Consider the following 24,594-nt stretch of genomic DNA (forward strand, 5'->3'; position numbering starts at 1 on the left):
TCCACCATGGCTCCCCGGAGCTGCTGGCCTGCCCCCTCCCCATAGTCTGAATTGGAGACAAAAGTGGTGCACCCTGGCATGGCCTATGACCATTCCTCATCCGCCCCTGCTTGGACTGGGTTGGTGGGGACGGGGCTGCCAGTCACACAGGGACACTCTACAGCCCTGCTAAATGCTGTTCCTGACTCTGGCAGTTTAAATTGAGTCTCAGTTTTCTTTAAATTAGTGTTTACTGCAGTATTGAGTAGTCACAGAGTGTTAAGAGAGAATACTCACCTTGTGAGGGGGGCCTCAGTGCCTGTCATCATAGCGAGCGGGGACCTGAGGAAGGGGCAGCCTCTTGCTAGGAAAACAAAGGCCCCCACCCATGGTGCTGGGCTTTGGCTACACTTTCTCCTGGGTGGCACGTATACAGCAGGAGGGGAGCCTTCGGGGCACCCCCTCTCGCCTCTCACCAGCCATGGAGAATCGTTGGCCTCTGAATAGAGCAGGCACCAGCTGCCCCACCCCCACCCCCAGCAGCCCCTGGGTAGCCCGCCTCCTCGGTGGTGGGGCCAGCCCATGCCAGCCTGGGGCATCTCAGCTGTGTCCCCCTGATGAGCAAGGGGGGCTTGGGCACTCCCTAAAGACTGCGCCACTGTCCCCAGGGCAAATGCAAATGAAGACCCAAACACAGAAGGCACAGAGTGCAGGAGGCTGCACACACACCTGCCATGAGACAAAGGTAGGAGAAGGGATCCTGACGTCCCGGCCACCTACTGCTCACGGGTTGCCTAAGACCCACATCTGCACCTCAGCTGTCCTCCGAAAGCTCTGCTGGTTGGCTGTGGAGATACTTAATGGGAGAGACTGGCCTTGAACTCAGATCTGTGGGGAACATGGCTCCTCTCCTAGAGGCTCAGCCAGAGCCCAGCAGCTTCCCCGGAGGAAACGCTTTCAGAATCTAGCGCTGGGAACGAATGAACGAAAATATTTACGGAGAGTCTTGGAGAGACAGTGGAGAGGGGACGGTGAGGGGACAGTGAGGGTGAAGAACAGAGGTGTTGGGGGGAGGTGGGGAGCAGGGCCAGGTCAGGAACAGTGAGCGTGAGCCTTTGTGTGGCTGGAGAGCCACGGAGCCTGTTTCCAGGAAGAGGCAGGGAAGGCCGTTAGTAGGAGCAGAGGCAGCGGGAACAGGCAGAGGCGATGCGAAGGGCAGATGTCAGAGTCCTGGCAAAAGTGGCGGGAGAGGCAGAGACCTGTGTGCCCTTTATCTCAGTGCCAGCCAAAATACTTTGTGCATAAAAAATTAATTAGTTAATTAATTAATTAACAAGAAGGCAAGCTGAAGCCAGCCTGTGGAGGCCGTGCTGAGACGTTGAGGCTTTCTACCTTGTTTGCTACGAACGCGTGCTGGATATTTTTTTCTTGTATGTGTGTGCGTGTGTGTATGTGTGTGTCTCTGCGTTTCTGTGTCTGTGTGTTGTGTGTACGTATGTAAACATGTATATGTGAGTACATGTGGAGGCCAGAGGTTGACATCAGCTGTCTGCCTATAGCACTTTCCAACTTATATTTTGAGACCGAGTCTCCTCTCATGAAATTTGGAATCAGCAGATTAGGCTAGGCTGGTGGGCCAGCAAGTCCCAGGAATCCCCATCGCTGCCTCCCAAACCCAAGAGCCTGAGTTTGATTCCCCAGAACCCCACATGAAGGTGAATGGAGAGGAAGAACTCTATGGAGTTGTTCTCTGACCTCTTTGTTTATCTGATGGTGCACCCAACCACACCCAGTGTTTACACAGGCACAGGGATAGCAACTTAAGCTTCTGTTCTCTCTCTTCCTCTGCATCGCTCTGTGCCTGTCCTGAAAAATCACAGTGTAGACCAGGCTGGCCTTAAACTCTGAAACCCGCCTGCCTCTGCCTCCCGAGTGCTGGGATTAAAGTTGTGCGCCACCACGCACAGCCCCAACTTAGGTTCTTAGGCACTTTACCTGCAGAGCCATCTCCCCAGCCTACAGCTGGATTTCGCTCCGAAAGCATTGGAGATGGCAGAAAAAGCTGACATTGAGGAGGTCAGGAGAGGACCTGGGCAGGTGGGTTTCTGAGACTTTAGCCCTGGAAAGTACACAGTGGTCATTTTCTCTCTTCTTTATACTCTTGTTTTTTAAAAAAAATCTTTCTTATATCCCTTTATTTTATGATCTAAAGACCATTGCTGCAAAGCAGAAGTTAAACAAGATGGGACCACCTCCCATTTTCCCATCTTTCCCCCAGAAGTCAGATGATCAAGGTGAAGTTCCAGATCCTTCTCACAACCTCCCTCCCTCCCTCCCTCCCTCCCTCCCTCCGTCCCTTCTTTCATGTGTGGCATGGGTGTGAGTACGTGTGTTCCCACGTGTAGGCCAATACAGGTACAGGTGCACATGCCTGTGTGTGCACACATGTGGACACCAGAGGCTGAGGTCAGGTTTTCTGAATCACTCTGCACATTAATTTACCAAGACAGAGTCTCATACAGAAACCAGAACTCGATGCTTTGAGTTAGACCGGCTAGCCAGCTTGCCCCCAGAATCCCCTGTGTCTGCCTCCAGAGTGCTGGGATTAAAGATGGCTATCACATTTTCATGGGCTCTGCAGACCTTACACTCACGAAGCAAGTTCTTTACCCCCTGAGCTCCACAAACACATTTCTCAGGAGCATGTTCTGAGCGCGCTGAGTGTATCCAGTGAACTGTCCAGTTCTTGGGGCCTGTATCTCTGCCATCCTCTTGCCTGTCCTGCTCAGTAAGACGCTGAGACCATTACACAGATTAACCTGTATTGGCAGGGAGAGCCCTCCAGGGAATGGGTAAGCCTTGATTTATTAACCATTTCCCTGCCAGGGCCTTGCTGTCACCCCCCCCACATCAGCAGGCATCCTGGTGCATCTGTCATTGTGCACATATGCTAACTGACAGGAGGCGGGGTGTGAACACCGGGTTGTGCTGCCCTGAGGCGTCCACAGAGATGCTGAGGAGATGGGGTAGTGAGCAAACTGCGGGACAGCCTTCAGGAACCCGTGCACCCAAGAACATGCTAGCCGGTGACTGAGCAAGAGACACGGTTTTACCCTCTGTGAGATGGTGTCGTGGTCATGGTGTGAGGTCATGGAGTTGACTGGAGGAGCGGCCAGTGCTGTAGAAATGAAAGCAGAGCTTTAGGGGCTTTGGGTACTGAAGTGACAGCAGAAACCACAAGAGGGCCAAACCCTGATTGAGGCTCTTGGCATTGAAGAGAGGACTGTGCTGCCAGCACCTCAGGAGGCACCGACCAGGAACCTGCAATGGGGGGAGGACAGGCTGAGAGTCTCTGGAGTTCCCAGTTTCCAGTAGAATGGGATGGCTCATGAGGCTGGTGAGATGGACCAGAGGGTAGAGGCACTTGCCATACAAGCCCAGAGTCCTGAGTTCAATCCCCGGAACCCAATGTGAAGGGGAATGGAGAGAACTGACTTCCCAAAGATGTCTTCTGAAAGTTGGCATGCTCGTGTGTGTGTGTGTGTGTGTGTGTGTGTGTGTGTGTGTGTCTGTGTATATCTGTGTGTCTGTGTGTGTGTCTCTCTCTGTGTGTGTGTCTGTGTGTGTGTGTCTGTGTGTGTGTCAGTGTGTATGTGTCTATCTGTGTGTGTTTGTGTGTCTGTGTGTGTGTGTGTGTGTGTGTCTGTGTGTGTGTGTGTGTCTGTGTGTGTGTCAGTGTGTCTTGTGTGTGTGTGTGTGTCTGTGTGTGTCTGTGTGTCTATGTGTGTGTATGTGTGTCTGTGTGTGTGTCAGTGTGTCTATCTGTGTCTGTGTTTGTGTGTCTGTGTGTGTCTCTGTGTGTGTTTGTGTGTCTGTGTGTTTATGTGTGTCTCTCTGTATGTGTCTCTGTGTGTGTGTTTGTGTGTCTGTGTGTCTCTGTGTGTGTGTGTCTCTGTGTGTGTGTATGTATTGTGTGTGTGTGTGTGTGTATGAGTGTGTGTGTCTGTGTGTGTCTCTCTGTGTGTGTCTGTGTGTGTGTGTGTCTGTGTGTCTGTGTGTGTCTCTGTGTGTGTGTGTCTGTGTGTGTGTCTGTGTGTATCTGTGTGTGTCTGTGTGTGTGTCTGTGTGTGTCTGTGTGTGTCAGTGTGGGTCTGTATGCGTCTGTGTGTGTGTGTCTGTGTGTGTCTGTGTGTGTCAGTGTGGGTCTGTATGCGTGGGTGTGGGTGTGTCTGTGTGTCTCTGTGTGTGTGTGGGGTGTCTGTGTGTCACATTTTAAATGAAAGGAAACAGACAGAAAGTGGGCAGTGGCTGAGAAGGGCTGGGGTGAGCTTTGTGTCTGCCCCTTGTCCTCTGCCTGTTTCACAGCAGCTGCTTAGTAGTCCTGGCCAGCTGTCTCTGAGTGGGCCTTGGGACCACGAGGGATGCTTCCATGTGGGGCATGGTGTGTGGCAGAGCAGAGAGACTGAAGCTGTGTCCTTGGGCAAGGAAGTGCAGGTGGGGACACAGTGCCCATGGGCCTGGACAGTTTTGTCCACATACCGACTGAGAGCTTAGAGGTGGATAGAGAAGGGAGCTGAGAGCTCACAGGCCAAGGGAAGATGGAGGAAGAGACATCAGGAAGTACCATAAAGTCCATGGCTTGGGACAGAAACTTTTCCTGGGACGGTGGAGGTCCCTGAGCTCTGCAAGGATCTTGCCGTGGATGTGAGGGTCTCTGTAGGTGGTAATGGCAACTGAAGCAGATTTGGAGGGGATTCTGGAGCCCCCTCTGAGTCTGTGTTGAGCATTTACCATCCCGCAGCCTCATTGCAACTTTGCAGGAGCAGGTTCAAACCTCCCAGAAATAAAGGGGAAACTGAGGCTCTGAATGAGTGCCAGAGGCCCAGGCCACAAAGCCAAACGGTGGCAGGATTGGACTGCGCATCTTCCAGACCCCAGAAAGGCTACCACCTCATCCTGCTGTCCCGCACTTTCATACCTTGGGCACGCCCCACTCCCACCCCGTGGGTGGTGCTGAACTAGGATGGGGATAAGGTAGCCACCAGGGAGCAGCCTCCCTCGCTCAGGTCTGAGAAAATGTCCTTCACAAGGCTCTTTTGGGAAGCCATCTGGAGGTTTTATAAGACACAGGGGTCCGTCAACCTTGTGGGCCATTAAGAAATGCATTCAAAGACTGCAGCAGGCTTGGGGTTTAGCCTGGGCTATACTCCCCAGGGTGTGGAGCAGAGATGTGGAATGAAGACAGGGAGGGTGTGGCTTATGAAACTGGACAGGTGCAAGGCAATGCCCGAAAGCCAGCGTTGTGGAGGTGCAGGACTGGGGGCGAGGGCTCAGGGGGCAGAGGGCATCAGCTGAGGGGCTCACATGATGTCTACGAGGGGAGCAGACTTGGAGAAGTCTGAAGAAGGACCCATCAGCCCCAAAGCAAAGGGGGATGATGTAAGAGCTGGGGATGGGGGTCAGCAGCAAGTCAGGGTCCTGCCTGGTCACCAGCCAGTCTTGGGTAGGGGTAATTCAACAGTAATGAACCAGAAACCGTGTTCCGGTCAGCACTGGAACATCCAAGACTCATTCTCTTGAGATCAGTTTCCTTCAGGTCTGTGGTGTGTGTGTATGTGTGTGTGTGTGTATGTGCACATGCTAGTGCACATGTGCCTGTTACTTGCAGAGGCTCCTGTGTGGGCCAGTGTCCACTGTGTCCTTGTTTATACGACCACTCCAGTGTATCTGTATGTGCCTGTGTCTCTTAGTGCAAGTAGACGGTATTCTGGAGGTTCACGTAGGTGTGACTCTGAATGTGTGAGTGTTCACAGTCATGCAGATGTTATGGGGAGGTTCCTGTAAGGCCATGGGGCTCTGGAATAGGGCCAGAGCTATTTATTCCTACAGCAGGGCAGAACAGGCCGCCCCGCTCCGCACCATTATACCTAGAGTCTTTCTGTGTCCAGCCATTTGCTTCTCTGTTCCTGATCTCCAGGTGACCCTGAAGCGTTCCAAGCCACAGCAGGACAGAGGCCTCAGTGGCCATGGCAAAGGTGGGAGATCAGGCAAGAGCCCAGAAGTCTTCAGAGGAGGCTAAGGACAGGCTGTTCAGAGATTGGTGGTAACTGGGAAAAGGCCTGCCGTCTAAATGGCAGGCAGACCCCCAGATCTGCCTTGTGGTCTGACCCGGCAGTTTTCCTGACCAGGCAGGTCCTAACCCCTACTAGAACTATCTTAGCAAGGCATGGGTGACTCACACCTGTAATCCCACTCTAGAGGCAGAGGCCGGTGGATCTCTATGAGTTCAGGTCCTGCTAGGCTATATAGGGAGTTCCAATCCACCCAGGGCTATGTAGTGAGACCCTGTCAGTAGGTAATGAATACACAACACAAAACGCAAAGTATCTCTAAGCCACAACTGACTCTGAGCTACAAACCATCCCTGAAGCCTTCCAGACAGCTGGCACACGTGTATATATGTGTGAACAGACACCGTGTATGAATGTGTGAACATGCTTGGAGTTATGTTTGTCACTGGCTGATCACATGTGCAGCTCTTGGTTCAATGGCCTGTGTCAACATGTGGGGGTCCATGTGTAGAGCATGTGTGCATAGGGTGGGGCACCCGAGACTTGCAGGCATGTATAGATGTAGACACATCTAAACTGTGGCTATATAGCAGAAACTGAACAGCTATAGACAGATGTGAGTCTAGTATGCATGCATGTATGCATTGGTAAGCAGATGTATGTAGGAGGAGAGGGCACATAGACTACATACATGTACACACATTGTACTGCTCTTCCCAGTAGCAGTTGGGCTGGGAAGGCTCCCATGGTATGGGTGTAAGCCAGAGAAATCAGATGTTGCGTGCACCAACTCACTTCCCAAGGCAAAGGAGCTGTCACATATGTGTGATTACAGACGTCCACACGCTTATGAGTTTGGGACACCTGAGGAGGCAGACTGGGGGCCAGCGCAGCCGCTGGGCATAGGCTCCCTACCATCCTCCTGAAGGAATTCAGTCCCACCTCAGCAAACTAGTTCTGCCTGACCACGGCCACCGAGCCACGAGCTGGTGGGGAGGAGGGGCCACTCGGAAGTCGGCCATAAATTTCTTGAGATGCTTTAATTTTTTAAAAGCCCCATGTAGAATGCTTTGCCTCGCGAAAACCCACAAATATTGAGTAAATGAGGTGTGCCGGCAGAAGGCCTGGCTGGGCCTGCAGCTCTCCCTGGCCGCCCAGCAGCTGGGTCCAAGCTCAGCTGGGGCCCCTGGCCTGGCCAGCCCAGGGCTGAGGGGCCCATCTTTGTTCGAGTAGGGCTCAGACTGCTGAGTGCCTAAGTAAATAGTAGCCACGGTAATCACAGACTGATTCCAACTAATTAAATCCTGCGCCAAGAACCCACTCCAGCCAGTATCCCGTGAGGCCAGGAAAACACAGACACCCCAGACGGGCTTTGCTCAGGGTCGGGCCTGCTGCTCTAATCCTGTATCTTTTGAAAGATAGGCCCGTCCTGGGATGAGGGGTCAGCAGGCCTGCCCTGTGCAGAGCGGTGGAATTTTTCAATAACCAGCAGCTGGGTCACCAGGCACACAAAGGCTGTGTAATATCCTGTGAGCTTACTCTGGTAGAAGAGCCAGCTCCCTCCAGGCCCAGGGCAGCCACCCCCCACCGCCCAGGCCCCCAGCGGCCAGCGACAGGCCACTGGGCCAGGCCTCCCCTCCCTGCCTACAGAAAGACAGGAGAACCAAGGTCAGCTGCCTGGCCGCCCCTCCCTCCTGGAATACGGCTGGCTTCCGAGAAGATTCATCCTCCTTATTAAAAACCAGCTTTGATGCTTCCAGGCCCCAGCTGTGGCGATGGCAGAGCCTGCCTGGGCCAGGACTGGTGGGACCAGGCCCCAAACAAGGGCAGCGCATGGCCCTCACACAGGGAGACCACTCAGTGCAGGGCAGCTCCCAGGAGTCCTGTGCCTCTAATAAGATCCTGGCTGTTGACCTTGACTGAGAGACTCAGTTGTACCCTCTGTGAAATGGGACCATCAGTCATTGTGAGGTAATGGGGTAGAATAAATAAGACGGGGCCTAGGGGCTCTGCCCTCTGCCTCAGTCTCTTCCATAGTGACCTCCCTCACAGGCTCTTGAGGGGAAACCAGGCTTGCGCCCCAGGGGCTCTCACACTGTAAAGGGTTGTCCACGCTGGGAACCCCACAGCACATATGCGAGTGATTAGACTCTGCAGAGATCCGGTTTATTTTATTTTATTTTATTTTCCCCCCCAAAGAAACAATAGTTGCCCCCTCTCTGGAGTCTGGAATGCTTTACGCCCAAGGTCTGGGACCCCTCATTTAAATTGGCTGCGAAGGGACAGGCGCTGTGGCCATGGGAGGAGGTTGTTAGGGATGGAAAGCCAGGGGCCCAGGAATTTACAATCCGTTACTTGAGAGGTGTCCTGCCTCCCCCTCACCCCACCCAGGCCTTAGCAGGCAGGGCATGTGCTGTAAAGATGTCATACTGGATAGAGGCACTGAGGGGCCATCCGGAGCCTGGCCTTGGGGAGAGGCTATGCACGTGTCCCTGCGAGGGGAGTCTAAACCAGAGCTCATGGGAGTGAACCCTGGTAAGGGGGAGCATCCTTCCCTGAGCCATGGCCCAGTCATTATGAGGTCCATAGACCTAATGCACCTTGGTCAGATTGGGCGTCTCTCCCTGCTAGCCTATGCTACCAAATACTAGGACTTGACACATGAGCTGTGGACTCTTTGTTCTTCCCCCCAAATTGTGCCCACCTTGCTGCTGCTGCTGCTCTTCCCCCTTCCCCCCCTCCTTCTAGTGTGAGTGTGTACATTCGTGCACGCGCGTGCATGTGCCTGTGTGCGCCTATGAATGTCAAAAGAGGGTGCCAGGTTGCCTGAAGCACAACTGGGCAATTGTGAGCCACTTAACCCAGGTGTCAGGAACTGAGTTCCAGTCCTCAGCAAGTGCAGCAAGCGCTCCATGAGCCCCTCCCCAGCCCTGGTCTTGCTGCTTCTGCGGGGCACTGTGCTGTAGCTGTAGGGGCTTGGCACAGGCATACCACCCCTCTGAGCCTTGGTTAGCAGTCTCTTGCCTTCTGCAATGGAAGTGAGACACCCAGGCTCTGGGTAGGAGGAAGGGGCTGAGCTGAGCAGGTGTAGAGCTAAGGTGTATTAGGAGCCTTACCGCTGCAGGGAGCACCCCCTTCCCCACGGAAAGAGCACGGAGAAGAACTTGCAGAGTGCACCGGGAAGCCACCAGCAGAGGGAGAGGGGGGCACCTGATACTCCAGGCCTGAGAACTAGCGGAGAGGGGGGAAGCAGCCCACTACTAAGGAGGAGGGTCAGACCTGGGAACCCTGTATGAAGGATTCGGTGATGATGGGCAGGTGTGATGGGAGGGCTTCCCGAGCCTCTCAACAGAAGTGAGTGGTAGCCAGTGCCATTTTGTTAGAACCTCAGTGGGGACTGGTCAGAGAGGCATAAGGGAAGGAGAGGAAGACCTGGGGAGTCTCCAGAGTGTCTAAGATGCTTCCTTAGGTTTCCAGGCTCCAGTGTCCGTTTCTGCTCTGAGAGCACAGTTTTGTGCTGTTTCTTAGCTCATGGGTGACCGTGGCAAGATCTGAGCTGGACCAGTCAGTACTATCACCCAAGAGCCAATTCAGACCAAGGACATTCAGCATTGTGAGCCATTGAACCTTCAGCACAAACCCGAGGGAGGGAGACTGCATGAATACGCCCGTGTGTGTGTGTGTGTGTGTGTGTGTGTGTGTGTGTGTGTGTGTGTGTGTGTGTGTGTGTGTGTGTGTGTGTGAGAGAGAGAGAGAGAGAGAGAGAGAGAGAGAGAGGGAGAGTGTGTGTGTGTGTGTGTGTGTGTGTGTGTGTGTGTGTGTGGAGAGAGAGAGAGAGAGAGAGAGAGAGAGAGAGAGAGAGAGAGCATGTGTGTGTGGTGAGGCCGGAGCTGAGTAAACAGCACTGCCCTGTCCCCTCTGTGGCTGTGGCCAGGTACACAGGCCTGTTTGGACAGCTGCCTTGTCTGTCTGTCTGTTTGGGAGATGTTAGCTGATAGATGGGGGTGGGTCGGCTGTTAACCCCTGGCTGCCTGCAAGGCCTTCGTGTTTCCTGCCTCTGTCCAGGGGACAAGGCAGCTGCTGGGTGGCCCTGACTGGTCCTACCCCAGCTCCTCTCAAGTAGCCCCCACTCAGCTGAGTCATAGGCAGAGTGAGGGGGGGCTACAGGGTGCTGACAGCCTATCCCAATCCACTCCTGAGCCAGGGACAGAAAAAATAGCAGACCAGGACCAAGTGCGCCTCTGTCAAATCAAATTTCCCTCTTGCACCCCACACTGTGGGGACAGAGAACTCTGAGAAGGAAAGACACAGCCACTGCCAGACTTCCTCAGCTTAGCCTGTGGTAAAGACAAAGTGAGGTGAGGGGCAAAGATAGAGGCTTGGGACACTGTTGGGGGCTAGCTAGGCTCACCCCCATCTCCTCCTGGGTGTCTGTGCAGCCTATGTGCCCTGAGATGAGATGAACGTTGTCCCAACGTCCTACATCCACCATCCTGTGCTCCTACCTCAGCTCTGGGATGGGGGCAGGGCACCCTCCATCCATCCCGGAACCCAGGGCTCGCCACACTCTCCAACGCTCTCTCTAAACCACCGGCTCCCAGTCCGGTACCCCCAGCCTGGAGCTGCCCGGCCTCCTACCTCCAGCCTCCTGCTGGACTCCTACTGCAATTCTTAGAGGACTCCAGCTAAGAGCCAAAGTGGTCTTTTAAAAATGTAAATCACCCAAAGCCACTCCCCATTTAAAACCCTTCAATGGCTTCCTATGGTTCTTGAGATTAAGACAAAATCCTTTAAATGGCCCACAAGGCCGTCCGCAGGATGCGGGTTAAGTAAATCAGGGTTTGAGCCTAGCATGAAGGACCAGGCAGCTGTAAGTCAGGTGCTCTGGGGAACAGTGGTAGGTGTGTGTGTGTGTGTGTGTGTGTGTGTGTGTGTGTGTGTGTGTGTGTGTGTGTGTGTGTGAGAGAGAGAGAGAGAGAGAGAGAGAGAGAGAGAGAGAGAGAGAGAGAGAGAGAGCGCCAACCAGTCCTCATTAGGAAAGGCCAAGCTTGTGGGGGGTGGGGCGTGTAAGGGTCTACACACTCACCTATCTCATTCTCAGGAAGGAGACCCCAGCCATGGCACAGGTTGTCTCTGGGGAGGGTACCCGAAGACTCGGGAAAGGGTGGAGGAGGTGGCTGCCTTTTGGACGTTTCAGTAGTAAATCATGGGAGGCATTACCCAAACGTAGGTGCAGCTGTTTGTGAAGTCTGTAAGACCCGCCCCTTGGCTGGCTCCCGCTCTGCCAGGCTCCTTGGGTTCCATTCGTCCCTCCTCTTCAGCTTTTCTTTCTAGGTCATGCCGGAGGTGCCTCTGGGTCTTTGCACACACCGCAGCCTTCTCCCAGAACAGCCCCCCCCCAACTCGGCAGGGCGTGAGGGGCTTCTCTGGCCGCCTCTCCCTGGAGGGGCTGGACCTGGAGCTGTGGTGCCTGTCTTAGAATATGCCGGTCCCACCTGGGCAGAGCACACGCCTGTCTTCTCGGGGATCCAGGCGCCCCAACCTCGTGCCTGCACAAAGGGATGGGTGAGGGGAGGGAGAGGAGGCCTGAGAATTTCATTCCACAGGCGTTAGGAGATGCCCACAAGGGCTTAGAAGAGCGAGAAAATTTTCGCCAGACTCGTTAAATGGGAAGGTGTTCTCAGAGGGCACTGCAAAGCGTCAAGGCTGGGCGCTGGATCTCCATAGTAACCTGTCTGTCAAACTCTTGTCTCCCACGCCCAAACTGTGTGCCTCGGGCAAGTTACCTCCCTACTCTGTGCCTCAGTTTGCCCCTCATCAAAATGGGGGTGTTGACAAGGACCTCTCTGAGTTGCTAGGGGACCGATGCCTGGATCCCAGTCGAAAGCGTGCGCACGCACAGCCGGTGCTAAACGCTAGAGGGGTACTGCTGCGGGCGCAGGGAAAGGGTTAAAGCTAGGCGCTTTTTAATTGTCAAATGACTGCGGGCGATTAGCGCTGGCAGCTTCCTCAATAATCGCTCTTCTCTGTACCTGCTGGGAGCTTAATTAAAAAACAAAGAGGCTCAATTTAAAGGCCATTACTATGCTAATGCAGCCGGGCGGGCGGTGATTAAGCGGCTCGCGCGGGCAGCGGGCGGCTGGGGCGGGGCGTGGGGCGATCAGTTACCCACTAAACAGGCCAACAGTAGAGGGGTGTCCCCAGGAGTGGCCTTGTTTGCCCTGCCCAGCAGGGGCATCAGGCTTAACCTGCCATAGCTACACCCAGCCTGCAGGAGAGCCCACTGGCTTTTGAGAGCTCTAACCCTCCTGCCTCCAAGCCAGTAGAATCACTCTCAGCCCGACCACTCCTGTGCCCGCCTCTCAGAATCCTGTTGGGGAGTGGTCATCTCGGAGACTTGTTCTACCCACTGACTATAACCGTGTCACCTCAAAAAAGCATACCAAGAGCAACCCTCAGGGTCCCATATCTCTGGCACCTCTTTCTTTCCTACTCCTCCCTAACCACCTTCCCAAGCCTGCAACCATGTGATGCCAGTCCATAGGCTAGCCTGGGTCAGGCCCTGGCTTTGTATTGAGAAAGGGATCCTACCTTTCTAGAGGTGATCCTGGGACCTTTGAAGGAAGACTTCCTGTGTGGCTGGGAGCTCCGGGCTGGCCAGGTTTCATCAGTGTGGCATTTGGTTGGACCTTATACATGCTTCGTGATGTGCCAGAGCAGGGCCAGAGCAGGGCCAGATTCGTGTGCACACAAAAATGCATGGTGGAGGAGAGCCTTGAGCCAGATCCCACAGTAGCTGGAGCGCCCGGGCTAAGAAAGCTTATGCTGTGTCTATGGGTGCGCAAGGGAAGCGTGGGGCAGAAAGTAAGCGAGGAGAAACCCAGGCTCGCCTGCAGAGAATGAACCGCTCCACTCTGTGCCTTCAGGGCTCTCTGGAGAGACTCAGACTTCCTCGGTAAGGGACCAGACTGTGAGAAACAAGTCACAGGAACCTGGATCGTGGACTAAGAAAAGAAGGTAGTGCTGGGTCCCCAAAGGAAAGAAGGAACACACTTAGGTTCTGGGGACACTTGCAGTCCACACAAGACACCCCGAACTCCGTCTTGACCTCGTGTCTTGGTCCCTGGGTGAGTGTTTTCATTGGCTGCCCGGTAAGATTTGTAAAAATAAACGCCAGTGACTTAGCTGGCAGCATTGAGAAACACCCTCCTGAGCCTAGGGGAGGTTTACCTTGGTAAATAAAGAAAAGTCAGTATGAAGTCCAGCTGCTGGCAGGGAGGCAGAGCGGGTTTAATGTGTCGCCACTGGCCATCGGCAACAAGCCCCGCTGCAGAGCAAGCACTCGAAAAACGTCGGCGGAAAAAAATCATTTATCTCAATAAAAATAATTTTAGTAAAACAAAAAAAAACTGAAAGGGGAAAAAGTTGTAAATTATTTAACTCCACTAGAAAGAAAATTGATCAAAAAATTAAATTGCCTTAATGGAGTTTCTTCTAGGACTTGCTCAAAGGAAGTTTCTCAACGTTGATAGAACCCTAATTAAACCTTGCTACGGTTTACATACAAAGAAGGCAAAGTCTTTGGGGTTGGAATGGTGGACCACAATACCAGTTTGGGACAGTGCTCTACCCCACCGTGGGGTCTGGACCCCTCCCTTTGAGTGTCTTGCTGCTGTGACATGTGTATGCCGGATTCTAGGCATAGCAATTGGCCATAGGTAGATGTTAACACTTCACATTGCAGTGAAAGGTTGGGTTGAATGGATGGACAGGCAGTACGGGTGGATGAGTAGATGGCTGAGGGGAGAAGTAGGCATGGAGTGTAAACTGGATGGATGGATGGATGGATGCAGGTGTGGATAGATGGTCGATGGATGAGTGATGGGTGGATGTAAGGATGGATAGGGAGGTAGATGAATGGTGATGGGGGAATACATGGGAGGTAGCTAGACCGATGGATTGCTGTACGGATGGTGGATACTTGGGTGTGTGGATGGATAAATGATGGGTGGGTGAGCACATGGATGAATAGACGGTAGGTGGATCAATGATGGATGCAGACACGAGTGGATCACACACACACTCCCTCACTGGAATCCTATGCAGTCTTTTGAAGTGTGCCTGAGTGTGTGTGTGTGTGTGTGTGTGTGTGTGCATGCGCGCGTGCGTGTGTGCCACTATGCACATGTCTGCAGACAACTTTGTGGAATTGGTCCTCTCCTTCCACATTTATGTGAGTTCCTGGGATTGAACTCAGGTCCTCAGATTGTGCAGCAAACACCTTTCCCCAATAAGCCATCTTAACCTTCCTCCTCTGAAATATTTTCTGTAATATTTATTTGAGACAGGAACTTACTATGTAGTACTGGCTAGCCTGGAACCCACTATGTAGATGGGCTGGCTTGGAACTTGGGGCAACCCTCAATTACACCATCCCCAGCCCTTCCAAGGTCCTTGAAGCCACAAGCAGGCGCCAGCACTGCCTTCTCCTTGGCTTTGAATATACCTGCTCAGGTTTTGCCATAGTCCCACAGCCCTTTCTGGACATATGGCTCTGAATCCAGTCCACTTTGGCCATGGAGGACCCCAAGACAAAGCCCATGGCTCTACATCTCACGGCGTAGGCTTTCTCATCTTCTGCCTGGGCTGTGGGGCCATGTAATCCTTAGCACCTGCAGTCTAGGTCGATGGACCTGGCCCCCCTGAGTTGACAGAGTGAGACAAAGTAATCACTAGGTGGGCAAGAGGGAAGCCACCAAGGGCTACTAGAACAAGGACCTCACAGTAAGGCCAGGAGAGCAGCAGCCTGACGCCTTCTCTAACACCATTTTCCTCTTTTGTAATGAGGCTGGAAGTGCCTCTAGTTAGAGGAACAATCCATGTGCAAAGAATGCTTGGGGCCTGCTTTGTAGGAAACACTCAATAAATCTTAGAGTGTAGTAGCCACAATACTGAGGGCTGTTGGATCCAGAGACAGGAGCTGGTGACCTCAGTGAAGATGGGGGAGGGGAAGACCTGGCTCAGCTCCTGGGGCTGGGGTGCACAGTAAGAGGAAAGGAAGGGGCAGTCCCCGGCCTGGTTCTTAGGTGCTCATCAATGTGGTGAGTGAGGACAACACTCTCTGCGTAGTTTAGGATAACAGTAAACTATTGATCTTCCTGCCGCTACCTCCCAAGTGCTGGGATTGCTATCCTGTGCTACTCTGCCTGCCTTTGTGCGCTGCCAGGGATCAAACCCAGGTCTTCTGGTTATGCCAGGCAAACTCTCTATCACCCAAGCTCCGCTAGTCCTGCGGGACCAGACAAGAACCCACAGCCAGGCTTTTCAGACACAAACAAAGCCTTCAGCCTGGTCCTTCACGTGCTTGGCTGCTTTAGATGGCTTTCCCGAGGCTAGGCTCTTCTGCCTGGACCAGCATCCTGAGATGGACCGTGGGGCTTCATGGGAAGATGCTCAGATGGGGAGGGGGCGGGCCCTGATCCACGTTCCCTCTGTCCCGGACTCTGTCATCACTCACTGTCTATTACACGGGAAGGTGTGGTTTCAGAGCAGTGTCCCACTCCACTCCATAACGTGTTCCTCTGAAGATGGGAAACACATTGTCATGTGGGAAGCCACATGGTATAAGCTCATTCTATAGGGCCACATGGGTGTGCCCGTGTGTATGAATACATGTTTGTGCTCATGTCCATCTCTGTGTGTGTGTGTGTGTGTGTGTGTGTGTGTGTGTGTGTGTCCCTAAGCTTCTCCAGAGCCTCAGATGGCAGATGAGTGAAGAAGGTTCCTTGGGGTGAGGCTACTTCAGGGTGCCTTCCCTGATCGTACCTAGCAGGAGCTAGCCTCACCTTTACCCAGGTTACTCTGCAGATGTCCCCAAACCTGTCCCAGCTTCTCATCTATCATAGCTACACAGCTGCCAGAGAGAGCTTGTTAAGCTACCAGCCCAGGGGGGCACAGAGATGGCCACCAAAACTGTGATCTGAGTTCAAGTCCCAAACCCCACGTGGTAGAAGGAGAGAACCGACTCAAACAGATGTTGCTCCTCCCATTACACACACACACACACACACACACACACACCGTACAAACTATTAAATAAATGGTTTTTTTTAAAAAAACTTTCAAGTGCTAGTCCATTATCTCAAAGCCTTTCCAAGTCACATAATCAATCCGCCCTCCCCAAGTTCTGCCTACAACTGGGTTCCCCCTCACTCACTCACCTGCTCTGGCCAGCCACCGTGCTCTGTGTCACTTCCTGGCATCCCGTGTGCACTCCGACCTCGGGGTCTTTACAGTGCTATTCCCACAGCTGGATCCCCTTCCCTAGATGCCCCGGCTGTCTCTGATTCCCCCTATGAAACTGCAGCCCTCTGGACCCTCCGTTGTCGCCTGTGTTACTTTACTGTCTCTTTTTGTACCTTGTGTGTGTGTGTGTGTGTGTGTGTGTGTGTGTGTGTGTGTGTGTGTGTGTGTGTGGTGCTCTGTTTGCTCAGATAGACACATTGTTCTCACCTTAGAATGTCCCTTCTGATGTGAGAATGGAAGTTAAGGTGGGACCTGGGGTGAACTGCCTCTTCTGCTCCCAGGTCCATCCCCATTTTGTGCCTAGCATGGAGAAGGTTCCAGAGTCTGTGGGATCACTGTATGTGTGGAGACAGTACCTCAGGCTCCATGCTGGGCTGGTCCCTGCCTGCCTATGGCTTGTGACCTCCAGGCCTGGCTGGGGCCTCCCCACTGTGCCCCGGAGGTGGATCAAAGGGCTAAGGGAAGCCCAGGGGCGGCCCTCATGCAGGCTGGGCAGGCGGCAGGTCAGCAAGGCCCTGCCAAGCCCTGGCAGGCCAGGAGGTACCACAACCGGCAGCCAGCAAGCATGGCCAGCCACGCAGCGCATTCCAGCCGCCTGATTGACACGCACTCCGGGCCTGCCTGCGGCTCCTGCCGTATCAAAGCAGATGCTTGCAGCTGGTTTGAGTTGGATCCCATCAACAGGCCCTTTTTTGTCTCCAAATAAAAAACAGCTAAGCGGGGAATGATAAGGACGCACAGGCACACGGGGGAGATGTCAGTAAGTCTCAGTCATGGGCTGACGCCACAATCCCTGCCACCCCTACTGTCCAGGGCCCTGTCCCCAGGCTCGGGAGACCTGCCCCTCACCCCTGCACCTAGATCATAAGGTACCACAGCCCCCACTGTTAGAAGCTCACACCCCACCGTAAGGAGCTCTTAGTATCTTGATCCCACCAATGGAACCTAGGGTCCTGCTACCACCTGGGTGTGGCCTGGAGAAGAGGCTACTGGACCTGCTAGACGGGTGTCCAGTCTCCATTTTCTAACAGAACCAGGCTCTCAGGTCCCCAAATCGGGAAGCTAGCAGGGCAGGATGGGATTTAAAACCATTCTTGTCACCCCCCCCAGAACCAACTTCCTAAGCCTGTGCCATGTCTCCACCCCGAGGAGGACCCCCCTCCCCTGACATTGTCCCCCACATTTGGCCATTCAACTTCCTGTGGTGAACACAGCCTGGCAGATCACCTGCCACACTGTGGCCATCCCTATGGGACCAGGCAGCCTGGTTGTATGTCCAGACATCCTCGGAGATGGCTTCAGAATAATGGATGAGGCTGAGGAAGGTGCCACCAGGCCAGTAGCACCCATTCACAAGGTCTCCGTTGGGCTCTGGGGAAGCATCTGCCCCAGCCATCCCGGGTGACATCCTGGCAGACGTCTAGACATAGAGAGAGACAAACAGATGTGTAAGTTGTGTGCATGGGGAGGGGGTCAGAGAGAACAGATCTGTTTGTATTGTCAGTTAGGCAGTTTGTTTTTTAAGACAGGGATCCTCTGTGAGGCCCGGGCTGCCCTGCAGCTCACTTTGTAGACCAGGCTGGCCTCGAACTCAGAGGTCCCAACATCTGCCTCTGCCTCCCAAGTGCTGGGATTAGAGGTGTGGGCCACCACGCCTGGCACCTAGCAGTATTCTTAGAGCCCCTTAAAGAAACATAATTTTTTTTCTCACTCAACCTGGCTGCAACGTCATCTTTGATGAAAAGGTCGTTCATCCTTTCGATGAACACTAATAACCGTGAGACCGCGGTGAGGTAGACTGGAGCCCATCCCTAGCGGAGTGGAGACTTTGGACACATAGGTAGTGGCCGAGAATCTGCACCAGGGAAGCCCCTCTGGAGGAGGGGCCCTGAAAGATGGGCTTTCTAGAAGCAGAGGGGAGAGTGAGAGACGACAAACCTTGGAAGCAGATGGGAATTGCTGTTTCAAGAGCCTCGAAAATCATGGTGGCTAGGGACAGGCCTGGGTGTGGCTTTAGGGCCGTCATTTGGTCTCCAGCTAACTTTGAGATTATCATGTGCTCTCAAGTGTTCTGAACCATACTTTAGTCTCATTTGACAGAGGACTGCGCCAGCTTTCTGTCACTGTCACAAAATCCCCATGTCAATCAACTGTGTGTGCGTGCGTGTGTGTGTGTGTGTGTGTGTGTGTGTGTAAAGATTTACTTATTTACTTATTTGTTTTATATATGTGAGTACACTGTAGCTGTCTTCAGACACACCAGAAGAGGGCATCAGATCCCATTACAGATGGTTGTGAGCCACCATGTGGTTGCTGGGATTTGAACTCAGGTCCTCTGGAAGAGCAGTCAGTGCTCTTAACCACTGAGCCACCTCTCCAGCCCTCAATCAATTTCTAAGCAGAAGACATTTATTCTGGCTCATGGTCTCAGAGACTTAGTTCCACGGTCACTTGGTCTAGTGGCAGGGCAGACCCTCATGTCAGTTGCCAGGACCTCGGAATCCTTTTCAAGGCTACAGCTCAGGGATTTAACCTTCCCCTGGGTCCCACCTTCCAAAGAAACACGGCTGCTAATGGGACCACAGGCTAACCACATATGCAAATGTCTTTGTGAGACATTTCTCTTCGAACTACAGCAAGGAAGTAAAACTAAGTTCTTGAGTGTCCCCAATTCTGAATCCATCCGTGTCCACTGGGGAGGTAGGTGTGTGGTGGTTACAAGGCCCAAGATGCTGGGTCTTAACATCGGAGCTGCCTTACCCTAGAGGGGTTAAGGAGGTCCCACATGAGAGCCGCACATGTGGAGTAGATGTTATCCTCAGAGCCCAGTGAAGGACGCCACAAACTGTAAGGCACACCGGTGGGGGCATGCATATGCTGTACGGTGAGGAGGAGGAAGGGAGCCTCCACCCAACGAGAATGCTGCGCCAGTGCTGGGAACCTTGGAGAGACAACAGCAGCAATCATGACCCCCATTTACCCATTCAACCCCAGGAGCCTCGCCCCAGCCTGCTCTGTCAGAGGGAGGTGGGTAAGTGCACAGGGCCAGGGCTTGGGCCCAGCATGTGCCATCTGGGCTCTGGGGGCTAAAGAGAGCTGGGGTGAGGACATCTCGGGGAGGCCAAGTATGTGTGCCACAGAAGAGCTGTGCTCCTCGGTGCTCACGGGCCAGGGAGTCAGTCAGTCTTGTGACCCACATTCAGATCCTCTGCAGAATACTGCGTTTTCAGACTTTTTGTTTAAAATTAGTCTCTTGTGAGCTTAATAATTTGTGCTTCAGACAAACCAAATGAATTGCTGGCGAAGACAGGTTCTCACAGCCTGGGACTCTTGAAGAGAGGGAATGCCTCACTACAGGCTGTTTTACCCAGTGATCGCCGGAAAATGTGCAGATAGAGTGATGTTCGATTTGGGTTTTTTTTTTTATTTATTTTATTATTATTTTTAGAATGGGTCTCATGTATCCGGAGCCTAAAGTCACTCTTTGGTCCAAGATGACTTTGAGGTTACTGATCCATCACCGGAGTGTCGGGATTACAAGTTTAGGTCACCACGTCTGGGTTTATGCGATGCAGGGGATCAAACCCAGCTTCCTGCGCGCTCTGCAAACATGCCGAGCCATAGTCCCAGCCCTCGGTTTGGTTTGTAAAGAACCCAGACCCATTGCGGACAGGAAGAATCACGGGATGTGACATGGACTGGGCCTCCAGGAAGCTCATCCCCTTGGGGGCAGACACGCAGGCTCAGCAAACAGAGACAAGGCTGGCTGGACCCATAAAGTTAGAGCAGGACGAGTGTCTGCCTCTGCCCTTCAGGTCTGTGAGGACTCAGAGAGATGATTCACATCTTCTTAGTGCTCAGAGCTGCCCTGAGATAGATGGTCTCTGAGTCGAGAAAGCAGGGCCCTTGGGGGCAGATGAGAGCAAGAGGGTCCAGCCAGAGCCCAGGGGGTTCTGCAAGGCATGCTGGGACTCATACACACAGTCAGTGTCAGGAACCTGCTCCCAGAAGGAAGTCGTGGAGGTCCCAATAAGCATGGACCACAAAGCCATTGTGAGCATAGCAGACAGTACAGGGCAGAGAGGGCAGGTCGAAGTGGAAGGCTCCCTGGACCAGCATAGTGACAAGAGCCTCACAGGGACCTAACCCTCCCTGTCACTCTGCAGTAAGTTAGGAACAGGCTCCCCGTCAACCTTTTCAAAACAGGGATCTCCTGTGTAGCTGTCCTGAAATTAGATCTTTAGACCAGGCTGTCCTTGAACTCATAGATCTGCCTGCTTCTGCCTCTCAAATGCTGGGATCAAAGGCGTGTACCTTTATAGCCGCCTGGCTTTTTTTGTTTGTTTTGTTTTTCTTTTTTTTTGTTTGTTTGTTTTTTGTTTTGTTTTGTTTTGTTTTTTGTTTTTGTTTTTGTTTTGAGACAGGGTCTCATGTAGCCCAGAACTCTGCGCAATCAGAGATGACCTTGAACTTTTACATTTCTTTTTTAATCTGTGTATGTGTGTAATGGGAGGGCACACATGCTACAGCATGCACATGGAGGTCTGTTCTCTTCTTCCGACTTTATGTGTGTTTGAGGGATTGAGCAAGGGTTCAGACTTGTGCAGCAAGCCCCAGTGAGCCACATCACTGGACCCAACTTTGAACGCCTGATCCTCCTGCCTCCACCCCCAGTGCTGAGATGGCAAGTGTTTGCTTCAGTGCCTGGTTTAACATGGAACCCAGGTCTTCATGCGTGGTAGGCCAGCTCCCTACCGACTGAGCAACATGCCCAGCCTAAACGTTCCTGTGTGGTAGATAGAGCACTGGAGGCTCAGGGCTAAATGTCTTTATGGAGCTAGGGGCCGGGGCATTCAACCAGGACGAGCAAAGACCTAGGTTTATCTCTTGAAGTTGTGGAGCCAAGGTGTGCCCCAGCCCCGTCCGCTTGCAGCTTTAAGCTGACAGCTCCTGCCTTCGGTGCTGAGATGGACCACCCGTTGAACAGATGAACAGACCTTCGGCGCCGAGCCTGTTACACACAAAGCAAGCTGAGGGTGGGAGAGAGACGCTGCCTATGAAGCTTCCAAGCTTGCACGATGGCGGTACCCTCCCTGCGGCTGACCTGCTTCTCCTCCTTGGCTCTCTGCGGCTTCTGTTTCCAGCCCTGTGCCCATGGTGACTGAGGGAGAGCAGGGGATTTGGAGAGAGGAGGGAACCCACACTTACACACATGCACATGCACCCGCGAGTAGCTCTCACTCTGTCCCTGAATGGCAGACAAAGCCTGCCCCATAATTGGGAGTGAGTATTTCATGCGTGCCCCCCGATGTTTTATTGGGCGGAGAGATGCTTGGAGACCGAACGGATGGCACATTCGGTTTATAAAGTGCACGCCGTTTGTTTTATTTCCCAGGCTCTTGCAATCTAGATAACAGATGACACCCCGAGTGGCTGTGCTGCCTGGAAATGGCTGCTGGAGCCTTTGGAGGGGTATTAATAATAGATTGTGTTGATGAGCATGGAGAAAGTCGCAATCCACCCCCTGCTGCCAAGGCATTAGTGCGGCTGTTGAATGCAGGAGCACCAGCTTTGTGGCAGTCACTGAATGCAGGTCACCCCCAACACACACCCGGTTTGCTTCCTCCTGCAGCCTAGGGAGCCCTTGCATCTTGGAGCCCCACGCAATGTGCTGACTCTGGCCTGGGGCCTGGCCGGTGCCCATCTGTTTAGACCCCTGTAGCCCTTACTGGGCACCTCGGTCCGTCGTAGAGCAGCAGTGAGGGGCAGGCATCTGACGCTGCATAGGGATCCATGGCCAGCCAAGTTCCCAGGAGCCTCTGCCTACCTAAGGTTGCCGATGGGGCAGGTTGGACCTCCCTGAATAAAACCACCCGGCCTGTACCTTTCTTGCAAAGCCACAAGCTGGCATGGGCCTAGAGGGTACCCACTTGCCTCAAGCACCTGGTTTGACCTTCATATCAAGACTTTGCACACCCAACCACAAACCCACACAGAGTCCCCCTGAGAACTAGGAGCCATAACGTGCCTGGAGGTATCCCCACTAGAGTTGGGACCCCTTGGAGAACTGCATGGTGACTTCTTGCTGATCCACATGTTCAGTGTCATCAAATCCTCAGGAAAGTCCTCTGGCTTCCTCATTTTGCAACAGAGCAACCTGAGGCAATGAGGAAGCTCAGAGGTAAGGTAGGGGAAGTCACCTCCCCTAGACCACAGCATCATCAAAAAAGCCTCTTGGAAGGCTTCCCGGAGGAGGTGGTGTTGGACTTGGGTGTTGCAGGTTGAATAGGAGTCTGCCAGACCGAATAGAGGTGGGTACTGGGCTTGCCCCCACACCGAGTGCTCTGGCCAGCGCTAGGGCAGTAATCAGAACCCGAGGAATCCCTGTCCACTGTGAAACAGCATTTTGTGGTGGGCGGTGCTGATAGCAGCCCCAGCAAAGGAGGCAGGGTGTGAGCCTGGCTTTTACGGCTGTCCCTGCTCCAGAACCGATTAGCAGAGAATTGCAGCTGTAATCTGTGCCCGTGATGGCGGGCCATAAAGAGGGATGGGATGCGCAGCGCTCCCAAGGTGGCGCCCGCAGACGTGGCCCGGGGATGCAGGGAATGAAAAATGGTTTTAATTCCCTCCCAGCAGCAATAATTTGATTCTTCATAAATTTTTCCATCAAAGTGTTGTTGAAGCTGAGTTCCCACAGAGCAGGCATGTGACAGGGTGTAGGGTGTGGGCAGGAGCGGTCAGCAGAACAGCAGGACCCTGCAGGGCAAGCCAGCCAGGGCACAGAGACTGTCCCGGCTGGCTCCTCGGATGGGACAAAGTCAGCCGCGATGAGAGCCTGGATCAGCCCCCACTGGGAACTGTTTGCTGCATCGAACACGCTCTGAGCACAAACTTATACCTGCACTTTCACTTCCTCATCCCTAAAATGGGGCCAGGTCTGTCTGGTCTCAAGGGCCATTGCAGGACCAGGTGACACGCACGGGCGCGTCGCACGCTGAGTGCAGCAGCTACCTATGTTTCAGCCAGCCATGCCTAGGCTGAAATGAAGGGACAAGAAGGTGGCACCAAGCCAAGAGGCAGGGACAGAACGTGTCCGGAGGCCACTGTGAGGGTGCCCTGGAGACACTGTGGCTGTTTGAGAGATCACAGCTGGGAAGCAGGAGGCGGTGAGATGGGATGTTTATGCGCACTGGGGAACTGTGGCTGAGTATGGGGCAGGAAAGAACAAGATCAACCTGCATTCTAGAAAAGGCTTTCTGTGTCCTGTGTCTCGCACAGGGCGAGAGGGTTGAAGGGTTTGAGGATCCGGGGACCCAGGGAGGGGGAAAAGGGCCCAGGCTGGAGGGCAGAGCAAAGTTAGAATTGTTTGGCTATGGGTGGGAAGGAGGCTGGTGGTCAGGGTGTGAGGCTGACCCTGCACACTGCCCTCTAGTGGCTCCCATGCCTGAGCAGGGAGATGCAGAAGCAGAGCTGACCACCCAAGAGAGTCACCTCATGCCCACCCTGGCTCCCCTTGGGACATGCAGGAGAGGAGGGCGCATCCCTCTCCCCACGCCCATCAGGGTGGCAGAGGGAGGTGTCCTGGGTGAACCCCTTTAGCCCAGCCCGTGCCTCCTCTGTGCCCCCGCAGGCTCTTCGCGGCAAAGTGCAGCGGCTGCATGGAGAAGATCGCACCGACCGAGTTCGTCATGCGGGCGCTCGAGTGTGTGTACCACCTGGGCTGTTTCTGCTGCTGTGTGTGTGAGCGGCAGCTGCGGAAGGGCGATGAGTTCGTGCTCAAGGAAGGCCAGCTGCTGTGCAAGGGTGACTACGAGAAGGAGAAAGACCTCCTCAGCTCCGTGAGCCCGGACGAGTCTGACTCTGGTGAGCCTGGGCTGGGACAGCTGCAGGTCATGGCTCAGGGGAACGCTGGAGCAGGGCTTCTGAGGTCCACAGACCTGCACGTCCATGCACATCCAGCCAGCACCAATGTGCCACCTCCACCCTATCACTTATCTGGATGCCAGTCCTGAGGTACACACATCTGTGTACCACACATATACCCAGTGCCACAAAGACACCACCTCGTGTGCCCATACGTGAGGACATGTGCTTACACATCCAAACATGCAAAGCTCTTCCTATGAGCACACACATATATGTATATTCTTCATACTGCCACACCTGACCAGCACACTCATGGGCTGCACATGCATGATTTTATACACACTCACATGTGCTATACTCATGCATACGCTTG

The 24,594-nt window shown here is 53.7% G+C and overlaps 1 protein-coding gene across 3 annotated transcripts in view; it reads left to right on the forward strand.

Moving 5' to 3' along the window:
* The window catches only part of Lmx1b (LIM homeobox transcription factor 1 beta), a 78,152-nt gene that overhangs the window by 48,490 nt on the left and 5,068 nt on the right, over positions 1 to 24,594 (forward strand). For all 3 annotated transcript variants that reach the window (XM_032901835.1, XM_032901837.1, XM_032901838.1), the window contains exon 3: positions 23,986 to 24,218. In XM_032901835.1, the coding sequence (XP_032757726.1) occupies positions 23,986 to 24,218 (233 nt within the window). The remainder of the gene's footprint in view (positions 1 to 23,985; positions 24,219 to 24,594) is intronic.

The sequence above is a fragment of the Rattus rattus genome, chromosome 5 (assembly GCF_011064425.1).
Source record: "Rattus rattus isolate New Zealand chromosome 5, Rrattus_CSIRO_v1, whole genome shotgun sequence".
NCBI lineage: Eukaryota > Metazoa > Chordata > Mammalia > Rodentia > Muridae > Rattus > Rattus rattus.